Source organism: Osmerus mordax, chromosome 13 (assembly GCF_038355195.1).
Source record: "Osmerus mordax isolate fOsmMor3 chromosome 13, fOsmMor3.pri, whole genome shotgun sequence".
NCBI classification, from domain to species: Eukaryota; Metazoa; Chordata; class Actinopteri; order Osmeriformes; family Osmeridae; genus Osmerus; species Osmerus mordax.
This window is the reverse complement of record NC_090062.1, coordinates 16,065,907-16,077,560: the sequence shown is the minus strand read 5'-3', so window position 1 is coordinate 16,077,560 and position 11,654 is coordinate 16,065,907. Positions and strand designations below refer to the sequence as shown.

The 11,654-nt window shown below is 46.3% G+C and overlaps 1 protein-coding gene across 1 annotated transcript; it reads right to left on the bottom strand.

The window, feature by feature from the left end:
* Positions 1 to 2,173: 2,173 nt before the first annotated feature.
* Positions 2,174 to 10,189, bottom strand: tppp3 (tubulin polymerization-promoting protein family member 3). Its single transcript, XM_067248991.1, has 4 exons — positions 10,064 to 10,189; positions 5,007 to 5,206; positions 4,423 to 4,576; positions 2,174 to 3,236 (listed from the first exon to the last, which is right to left on the bottom strand). Exons 2-4 carry the CDS (start codon positions 5,192 to 5,194, stop codon positions 3,045 to 3,047), a joined length of 534 nt encoding a protein of 177 aa, XP_067105092.1. The 5' UTR covers positions 5,195 to 5,206; positions 10,064 to 10,189; the 3' UTR covers positions 2,174 to 3,044.
* Between the last annotated feature and the right edge of the window lie 1,465 nt (positions 10,190 to 11,654).

The following is an 11,654-nucleotide window of genomic DNA, read 5'->3' as shown; positions in this document are numbered from 1 at the left end:
ACACTCTCAGGCAATAAGGGCCACCTGCCCCCATGTCAAAGCTCTGAGCCAAACAGCCGAACATGTCTGGCCGCGATCCTGTCATCGGCTCAGGGAAAGCGCAGACAATACGGAGCCCATCCGTGCTGGGCAGACAGTCCCTATAGAGGTGGTGTGGATGGGGGGTGGGGGAGGTAGTGTAAACCATTTCACAGCGTTGGTAGCCTCTTATGTCATAGTTTGCGGCTGGTGGGGTAATTAATCACACAGTTTAGCACCAGCAGTGGCAAGTCATCCCAGCCTCAGTCCCAGCCCTCAGCCCAAACCCTCAGCCCCAACCCCAGCCCTCAGCCCCAACCTCAGCCCCAACCCCAGCCCCAACCTCAGCCCCAACCCCAGCCCCAACCTCAGCCCCAACCCCAGCTCCAGCCCCAAGGAGAATGTTCCTGAGTTCAATAAGTATCTGAGTTTTCTGCCTGCCTCAATGCCATTCATCACCCTGCGACGCAGAGAGCAGCAAGGCAACAAAGGCAGGGCTGTGAGTGGACCGCCTCGCCGGGGCCAGATATGTTTTTGATTAGAGCTTCCAAGGAGATGTCCCAAACATGCGTTGCCATGAGCTTGTGTGTTTGGTTACAAACACAGAAGGCAGAGTGAGGGAGAGAGAGAGAGAGAGGGAGGAGAGAGAGAGAAAGAGAGAAAGAGAGAGGAAAGGGGAAGGGAGACAGGCATGGAGGGGGAGGGTTAGAAAGAGAGAAAGAGAAACTAGAGAGGGAAAGAAAAGGGACCGCCACAGCCAGGTGTCGAAGTGTTATTTTGTGTACGCATGGGCTGCCATGACAACAAGGGACCCGCTCTGGCTTCCTGTTTCTGGCCACAGGCTGCGGTGGGGAGAGGTGTGGCTGCTGCTCACACTGTGTGTGTCCAGTACCCTGCACACACACACACACACACATTCTGGCCGTGCATGGACCCTCCTCACCCCAGCCAGGCTGTTGGAGATTGAGAATAAAGTATCGCGTCAGGAAAGCTCTTTCAAACAAAGAGGGGTGCTATTGACACACGGCCCCTCCCATGTGTGGGAGTTCTCCTGTGGCTAGAAACAGAGAAGGAAGGAGAGAGAGAGTGATAGAGACAGAGAGAGTAGACTGATAGAGAGACAGAGAGAGGACAGTGACAGAGAGGAGAGAGATTGATAGAGAGTGACAGGGAGAGAGAGAGTAATAGAGAGACAGAGTGACAGAGAGAGAATGATAGAGAGACAGAGAGTAGAGAGTGACAGAGGGAGAGAGAGAGTGATAGAGAGACAGAGAGAGAGTAGAGAGTGACAGAGTGCACAGCCCTGCAAGCTCTCTGCTCTAGATGTGCCAATCCTGTGTAAAAACTGTCACTCTCGCGAAGAGGCAATAAGGCAAGTCACTGTGAATGGGACTCGCATCAATATCACCCGGTAGCTCACCCACCATGGCCTGCCAACGATGAACAGCCACTGTGTGTGTGTGTTTGTGTGTGTGTGGTTGAAGTCAAGACAACTGGCAGCCCACCATGGAGAGAAGCCAGGTCTCCAGGCCCAGAAGGCAGCTAGCAACTTTACTGCCCTCTTAACCCTTATGCTGCCTTCGGGTCACATGACCCAAAGGTTCATAACGAACCACCGTTGTGTTTACCCAATTTTACCCAATACAAAAACAAATAAAAATAATTTTCTTTTAACCTTCACAATGTGGGGGGTCTGAGACAGCCCGACGGTTAACAGAAAATGCGTCACTTTGTTTTTGTATGCGGTAAAGTTGTCACAATACGACGGTGGGTCACAATGACTGATAGGTCAGAATGACCCGAAGATAACACAAGGGTTAACATCCGATGACCAAGAGCAGAGCGGAGCAGAGCAGTGAAACCATGAGAGGGACTTTAGGAGAGCAGGCCCGTTTGATGTTAGAATGAAATAAGCGGTGACAACGTTAAATGTTGGGATTTCTGTACCATGTTGTGGATTCGCTTATTTGTTTGGTGTATTGCAATTGCATTTCTTGGTTTCTCAACCTTTAAAACAATTGGGGTAGCTCAGAGGTAGTGCATTTGACAGTAAATTCAAATCACCCCTGTACTTTGGATAAAAGCATCTTCTAAATGTTAATAAATGGGTCCAGTCCTGTGACATGCAAGTTGGAGACAGAAACCACACAGTAAGCCTAAAAGAAACACTTTATTATTTTTTTCATTCAAATGTAACAAACTATTTTTCATTGCAGTAATTTTCCAGTTGCTGTATTTCCACAACAAAAACAAAACAAACCTAATGAATGAACACATGGATTACAAGTAATATACAGTTGTTTCAAAGCAAACGTTTTAAAAACCGAAATAAGATTGAAATAAAATTGTTTCACGAAAAGCTTGTCGGAAAATACAAACAAAAGTAAAACTAAAGATTAAAACAGGATTGCAGAAAAAAAGAAATTTGGTTGGAAAGATCTATCGACTCCTTACAAGACTTGCTCCTGGTTGAAGAGTAAACCTGAATTCCATGTTAAAGTATTTCCTCCCAAGGTGGCATGTACTTATTGGATGAAATCTTTAGTCCAGAAGAACTCTTGTTTAAGAACGTCACAGTGCAATTTATCACGTATCATGCGCAGGCAAGTTATGTTGTTTCCGTTACCGACATACAGGATCAGGTCACGTGTGACAATGAGCAGGGCGATGCTGATAGCGTCTTGTCTGTAAACACACTTCCACATTATGATGGACAAGAAAATTAGCTCAACCTATTAAACATTCTTAATCCCACACATAGTCAAAAAGCACGCTGTCATTCCCCTGTGCCATGTCCCATACACACACTCAAACACTCACACACAGACACACTTTCGACTACGTTCAAACCATTTTATCATGCCTCTGTATACATGGGGTTTAACAGGGCGACCATGGGTTAGGGTTCAGGGTTTGGTCCAGTCCTAAGTGCTATAGAACCGAGCTCAACAACCTGGGCTCCTCTTCCTGAAAGCTCAGAGATGGGGGCAGGGTATAAAATATTGGTCGGCATGATCCTTGGCCCGCTACTTGGCTTTGGTCTTCTCCTCGTACGTGCCTGCGTTCTTGTACGCTCCAACGTAGCCCGTCTTTTCCACCAGTTCCTCGCGACCGCCTTTCCCTCTGCCCTTCCCCGTGTCGTCGAAGCGCTCCTTGTGGGAGCCCGTGTACTTTGTCGTGTCTGTCAGTCTGTCCACGGCTGCCGTCTTGGCCACTTTCTGTGGGAATTTGGAAGAGTGGGAACATGACGTTTATGTAGGCTACAATAAACATGCACTCATAATTCTCTTTGGCGCCAAATCAAAAAAACACGTGTGAGAGAGGATGATGATGATGATTGGATGGGTGTAACGTTTTGGCAATAGTACCTAATATAGGCCACTGCTCACACAACTTAAGTGAACAGTCGATCTTTTTTTTTATTTATAAAACGGTTTGCTTTTTCAATTCTCTGCCAACGACGCACTGAATGAGTCAGGATTTATGGATTAGAGTGTAGACAGATTGAACTCAGGTGACAGTTACATCATTCTCTCTCCCCTCCCCTGTCCTCTGTTTCAACACGTTTGCCGAGTCTATTAATGAGGAAGAATCTAAAGGTTTGTCCTCAGGGAAAATTCCGTTATCTCACTCCAATTCCGTTCTCACTCCAATATGTTAGTCGCGAACCACAATTTGCTTTAACAATCGGACACTTTTGTCACCCTATCAGAATTTTGCTGACTGTTGTTGGGAGGAAAATGCTATGCTCTCTGATTGGTGTTCCAGCTATGAATTTACAGAAGGACGATTAATAGGCCTAGTAATTCAATGAAGGACCAATTTCCAATTACAGTCAAGTTGACCAATCATATCTTCCCTCTAAATGGGTGAGCTTTGTTATCGCTAACTTTCTGACAAGTTCCGCCCGCTGTGGGGAACGCGATCACAAGCTAATAAACAAACTTGTTCGTTCATTTCACAATGGAAGCCACAAGTAACGTTCCCGCTAGTGAGGAGGACATTGTTTCACATTTGTTATATGCGCCTTTTTCAAGGTTAACTTTTAATGAGATGTTGGAGTTAACCAAATCATCCAAAAGGACAAGAGAATGGACTTCGTTTTCAGGGAAAGATCATCAAAGGTAGGCTTTGTTATTTAAAACCTTTCGGCCGCCGTGCCAACTGATTATTAATCCTGTCGCAGCTGCCACTGTTTTGTAGCCCCTAGCCTAACCTATATGTGTTGTGCACAATTTCATGGAGGCCTAATGCTGTGCGCGAGCTGTAATTGGGGTCAGAGAGCCAAGGTTTAAGAGTCGTTCGCTACTGTCTTTCAGTATTGCCTTGGAATGGGTCATTGTATACGAAGGGAGTTGCCTATTTGGAGTAGTTTTGGCGTGTCCTGGTGTTACAGCAGCTTACCGTGACTCCTACATTGGTAGGCTCCTTGCCCTCAATGAGCTTGTAGACGGAATTCAGGGCCTCCTCTTTGCTTTGACCTTTGAACCTCTTAGGAGCTAGTTCCTCCAGAGCCTTCTGGAACTCCTCATAGGTGATGACCCGAGACGTCTTCGCTCTGCCCCAACAAACACAACCAAGATTGGACTTTCAGTAGAATAAATAGATACAGCAGCTAGGAATTATATATTTTTCACTTTGCTGGGTATATTTTGTAGGCTAAGCAGATTGGATTCTGATGTTGTATTTGCTTGATTTGACTTAAACTGGTCTGAGCATTTAAACTAAGTACACAATAAAATGTTTTTAAAAAGTAAATCAAAAATGATTTAAGAAATAATGGAATGAAAAGACTAAAGTTTTCACAAAATTGCTCTTTTATATTGCTACACAAATACAGAATGATTTTTTTTTAAATAAGAAAAAATATTAAGGGAAAGAATCTTGGGTGCCTAAGACTTCTGCCCGGTACTGTATTTTTTATACAATCTTTTCAGGTGCATGGGAGTTAGAAGGAAATTCGATTCAGATGTCAGTCTTGTACGTACTTGACTTTGGTAAAAACGATGTCCACATCCGTACTGGTGACGTTCTTGCCGTCGATGATCTTGCAGTCCTTGCACAGCTTGGCCCAGTTTTTTCCGTTCATCTCCTTGCCTGTTGCCTTGGTGTCACCGTGGATAGCGAACTTCTTAAAGGAGGTCATCAGCTGCTCCATGTCTGCGCTTTCCGCCATCTTAGGAAACGTCTGTTATGAAGTAGAGACACGATCAGACCTTACAGTTGAGACATTTACATTTAGTCATTTAGCAGACGCTCTTATCCAGAGCGACTTACAGTAAGTACAGGGACATTCTCCCCGAGGCAAGTAGGGTGAAGTGCCTTGCCCAAGGACACAATGTCATTTGTCCCAGCCTAGAATCGAACCAGCAACCTTCAGATTACTAACCCAATTCCCTAACCGCTCAGCCACCTGACACACAGAGGACTACCAACAGTACTGGGATCTGTCATCGATATCAAACTTGATTGATTGAGCACTGGAGATATTGCTTCTGTTTGTTGTGTCTATTCTATAGAAAAAATCCCTCTTTGTGTGAAAATACATTCTTAACTATCACATGTTCAGACCCTTATATTCAATTTCTGAACTTGTCCTTTCCTTCAGGGATGTTGGCGTGAAATGTGAAAATTCCCTGTCTGTGTGTGTCTGTGTGTGTCTGTGTGTGTCTGTGTGTGTCTGTGTGCTCACGTGCATCTGCAGAGCTCATGCAGCAGACATTTTACAGGCCTATAACTCAGGACTTGAAGGTTCACATGTTTTTATACAAGTAATGAATAAAGATTCAATTTTTGCCGTGTCAAGGAGAAAGAGACTGCAGGCTTCTCTCTCCCTCCAGACCCAGAACACAGGGCATCTCTCTGGGTTCCAACTTTTTTTAACAGCTTCATTTTCTCTACCATCGATGCCTTTTATGACTAGATTCATGTATTTCTTTCTCAACCAGTAAAAAGAACCACTGGTTACATTGTGAGGTTATGAGGTTTGAGCACAGTGTATTCCCTCTTTATCACAGCTAATACAAATGTTTTATATAAGTGACAGGTGAGACGTTAGCATGAAGTCAGCATACTAGATTTGACTTTTAAGATATGGCCAAGAACTCACCAGAGGCCAGTAAGACATGAGAGCGGGTTTAAAGGTGGAGGTCTATCTCATGCTTTAAAAAAAGCCCTGTCACTAAGGAGATAAGAGAAGAGGAGGGGGGGGAAGATGTGGACAGAGGAGAGGAGGTTAGGTGGGAGAGGAGGTTAGGTGGGAGAGGAGGTTAGGGGGCAAGTTTGGGTCAGAACTGTTGCCGTAGCTACAGTCTGTTTATTCGCGCGAGAGAGGGATCCCTGTAAGAAGGGCAGGGTCAACAAGTTGCTGAGAAAATAGTTGAGCCCTCCACTCCCTTCAAGGCTGTGTGTGTGTGTGTGTGTGTGTGTGTGTAGGGAGGGTGTGAGACATGACCTCACTAACTCTGGGCCTCAACATTTCGATTACACACGCAGTGATGCAATCCCTAACCTCGGTTGTCATGGTCACCTTCCCCCATGTGCCCTTTCATTTAAACCGAATTACACACAGAGTTGTTTGGTAGTTGCCCCAACACGAAGCAGCCATTAAAGGTGAGGTAACGTTGAGCAGCCATTAAAGGTGAGGTAACGTTGAGCTGGCGCTCGACATCAGCTGCACGAGTAGTGGTTGTTATGATAGCTCCCAGTTAACGGGGACAAGACGGCAAGTTTTTATATTCCGAAACGGACGTTTCATTGTTGGTCTCGGTTACGGCCTTGGGCCGTCGAATTTTCACTGTAGGAAACTGAAAACGGTGTGTGGGCTTGGAGGAGATTCAGAGCAGTTGGGGAAGCAGTCACTTCTACCATCTGGACTCACTCTTCTACTCATTTTGGTTTGGTGTGGGTGTGCTTTGGGATATCGTGCACTGTTCTGTAAGCATTGCATTAATGAGAGATTTCCCTATGTCATTATATCTGTGTAAATGTTGATGATCTCTCAGGGTGTGTGTTGTGTAGGTGTGTGCTTGCGTGCGGTGAGCTTTGCATCTGTATGAGTTGCTATGTGGGTGTGAATGGAGCCCAGGACCGGACAGGGCAACCCAGCCTTCTAGCTGAGAGGACTGGGAGAAGAAAGGGCACATTGTGTGTCTGTCTCTGTCAGAGAGAGAGAGACAGAGACAGAGAGAGGGAGAGAGTTAGAGAGAGGAAGAGGGAGGGAGAGGGAGGGAGAGGGAGGGAGAGGGAGGGAGAGAGAGAGAGAGGGAGGGAGAGAGAGAGAGAGGGAGGGAGAGAGGGAGGGAGGGAGGGAGGGAGGGAGGGAGGGAGGGAGGGAGGGAGGGAGAGAGGGAGAGGGAGAGGGGGGGAGGGGGGGGGAGGGGGGGAGGGGGGGAGGGGGGAGGGGGGGAGAGGGGGAGAGGGAGGGAAAGGGGGAGAGGGGGAGAGGGAGGGAAAGGGGGAGAGAGAGGGAGAGAATAGGAAAAAGAGTGAAATTCCACGCCTTGCAGCGACCCTCAGTCTCCCAAACCTCTCTTCCCCACAGCACTCTTCACCTCCGTGTAACAGCCCAGTAGGACTGTATGCAGGTCCACAACAATCACATCATTTAGAGAACCGCTCTGTTGAGCTACAACACAAGGCACCAATACCTCTCACACACTGGAAGAATCATGAAAGCAGCAGAAACATCTGACTCATCCACCACCACAACTAAAAGCACATCATTCACACAACAGTTGATCGGCCTCCCTCAAGTAATAAACACAGAGTGGGTTTACATAGTGTACTCTACAGAGTAGATACAGCGACAGAAATACAATAAAATTGTCATGAAAGCTTCCAACTGCCACAATCTCTTCTGTGGCACTCCACTGGTTTATTCAAAATATTGTTTTGTGCTTTCTGTGCCATGCAGACAGTATGATGCAAGTCACAGCCTCGTTTGTTGGGTCAAAAATGTTGAATAGTTGCTTCAGCACACTGATGTATTTGGACATTTTGCATGTAATTTGTACGCTTTTGGCTGGGTTGCAGAAACGGCTATACAGGAACCTTCTAACCACCAAATAATGCTACTTTTATATCATATGCATGGTGGACTACTAGAAACATATCTATATATCTCTATCTAAATATATGATTTAGACATGAGTGCTACTTGTGTGTACTAGTGTTGCACAACTCCATGCTGTGCATCCTGCAGTGTGTGTGTCCTGACCATAAGCAGCACAGTAGCCTATCTCCATGTGCATCTGTGTGTGTGTGTGTGCGGTGTGGAGGAGAGGAGGCTGGTTCGCTCCAACAGAGGGTTAGTGGGCTGTGGACTGGTGTGGTGGAGCCTCATATACACACACACACACACACACACACACACACACACACACACACACACACACACACACACACACACATGAACCAAGCGGCCCAGGACACAGAGCCCAGTGCTGGCGGTTTGGAAGGGAACACTATCCTCTATGCCTGCATGCACACACACACACAAACACACATACATACACGTATGCATGCACACATGCACCTACACCTGCACGCACACACACACACACCTTCCAGGAGTCCCAAGATGTCAGAACACATGTGCGTTAAAGATGAGCCAGCAGTAAATGCCTCAGATTGCGGGCAGATTAGCTCCATGTTCTGTCTAAGAGCCTGGCTGGACCGGGTTGGGTCTGGGTTAGATCTGGGTTTCATCACCGCTGCAGAGAGAAGGAACTCTATACATGCAGACTTTGGCAGTTTAAAGTAGAAGCCTTGAGCCAAGATGTGTCAGACTTCTTACTGATCCCACTGGTCTTTAATTAGCAGCTTCAATCAGTCAACCAGTAACTGCTAACCCTAACCATTTACAAGAGATTAGGATAAGAGGTACTTGCTATACAGATTATACAGCACCTGTTTTTTCCCCTGTTAAAGGGACAGTTCATAATGTTTTTTGTTGAAATACATTTCGGAGAGGTCCATCTAGCGATGCATATTAAAGCTGCCTGTTGAATCAAGATCATGTCTAATCAGAAGATAAGTGCTTTTGCAAAAATGCACACTCAAATACAAATTACTCAAAAAAGTACAAATTAAGGTAAAACAGGTGTCAAACTCCTGATTCATAGAAACAAGTGATTGTAGACACTACAGAATGTACTGTGTGTTTGGTTACCAGGGTCCTAGTTATTTAGGATATTCCCTAATAAGTTATTTTCACCGAAAATACTTCTCCCCCCCAAAAAACTTTTTCACACTTTTTGCGCTTGTAATTTCTTCTCTCCCAAAATTTTCCTTCGCTTTTTTATTGACATATTTCAACATGGAAAGGAAAAGTGATGTATTTTTAGTCGGTGTGTACTTTGCTGGGAGACAGTGTGAGTAATAGGAACACTAGGGTGTGTTGTTATTCACACCGGACTGTACCATGCACACCTTCTCAACTCCTGCCACTATTGTACAAACCTGCAAAAACGCAGCATAATTAACAATCTATTATTAATATAACGCTGTATTATTAACAAACTTTTTTTTAAACGGAACTGTAAGGTTTGTGCCCGCAAGCATTACAGAAATTATTTGAATTGGTAATTGAACCAGTGTTTTAATCTGTATTTCAAAGTTTGTTTCCATTACATATTCCATTAGTCACACCAAAGCACTGCACAGATATTGACACCATTGCATAGATTCTAGTCTCAAAATAAACACAAGTCACCTTCACTTGGTGTTAAAATTGCATCTATGCATTGTATTATTGGAGCATGCAATGCAACCAGCTTCTTGTTGCCATTACTGTAGTGCACCTTGTGGACAGAAATCTCACATGCTATGTCAGGTGTGTGTGTGTGTGTGTGTGAGTCTGTGTGTGTGTGTGACAGTCCTCAGGGGCAGCACAGCAAGAAGTGCACACACAGCAAGTGACACACACATACAAACACACACACACACATACACACACCAACCTCACGCTACACACACAATTTCACAGCCTCAGCAGAGCCATGAAAGCTGGTCTGCATTCACCATCCTCGAGCAGATCCCTTACCTGAGTCTACCTCCTGGGACGCCTCTGTCTGTCTGTCTGTCTGCCTGTCCGCTCTCTCCTGCTCTGCTCTCTACCGCCTCTCCTCTCTCAGTCACCAGCCCCGGCACTCAAATGAGCTTTAAAGAGCCGAGGGCTTGTTATCATCTGTTTATCCCTGTATCCATAGAGACATCCTGTTTAACATCAAGGGAGGGCAATAAAAGAGAGAGAGAGAAAGAGGGAGGGAGAGGGAGAAAGAGAGCGAGAGAGAGAGAGGGAGAGAGGGAAGTCTTTCTCCACAGGCGTGAAGTGACCGGGGTCATTTATCAAAGGGGCCAGGGCAGCGGCCCTCGCAGGAATAACAAAGAAGGGCTGCGGGGAGAACTCTGGCTCTGCATAGGTGTCTGGGAGGGGTGGAGGGTGCGGGCCGAGGTGCTGTAGGTGAGGCGTTCCAGGAGGTTTTGGAGTCGGGGATAGACTTAGTATGTTTGAGGTGAAGGGGACAGATTTTTTTTCTTGCATTATTGGTATCTATGGGTTAATATCTTGCCCACTTCCTTCTTGTCATTGTCTACAGGTCGTCATTGTAAATGAGAACTGGTTCTCAATTGACTAGTTTAGATAACCAGACCTGGTATGTGGACCAGGCAGTTCTTCTGGGTTCCTCCGATGGGAGGTGGAGCTGCACTCTGACGTGGAGAGAGTGATGAGTTAACGACTGAAATGTAAACATAACATGGAGGCACGGAGGCAGCCTGAAGTGAGGTCATTCTGGGGCACGTCTCAGGGAAGGGGGTACTTCCCAGGAGGTGAGGTGAGGCGCACCTGGGTACTTCCCAGGAGGTGAGGTGAGGCACACCTGGGTACTTCCCAGGAGGTGAGGTGAGGGGCACCTGGGTACCTCCCAGGAGGTGAGGTGAGGGGCACCTGGGTACCTCCCAGGAGGTGAGGTGAGGGGCACCTGGGTACCTCCCAGGAGGTGAGGTGAGGGGCACCTGGGTACCTCCCAGGAGGTGGTGTGAGGTGAGGGGCACCTGGGTACCTCCCAGGAGGTGAGGTGAGGGGCACCTGGGTACCTCCCAGGAGGTGAGGTGAGGGGCACCTGGGTACACAGTGCTCGGGGGAATGTCCCTGTATTCACTGTAAGTCGCTCTGGATAAGAGCGTCTGCTAAATGACTAAATGTAAATGTAAATGATAGGGTAAACATTTTTAACATATAAACAAAACGCACAATGAATCACTCGTAATACGGGAGATGGAAGTTTAGATTATAAGTTTATTTTTATGGCTTCCTCTTTTACCGTCCTACCATCCGGAAACATAAAACAAATCTGTAAACTTTTTATATTTATTGGTTGTATCCCACCATTATACCAGAGCTAGAAAAGGCAGACCTAGATCCTCTTTCACACACACACACACACATGGTTCGTTATGAACCTTTGGGTCATGTGACCCAAAGGCAGCACGAGGGTTAAACACCCGCCTGGGCCAGCGATGAGGCAGTGCAGTCTGAAGTCATCCTGATATGTGTTTTAATTACCTCTGGTTCTAATCAGGGGCAGAGAGAAAAAAAACTCAAGACTACCCATCTGGAATCTGTCCCAGCA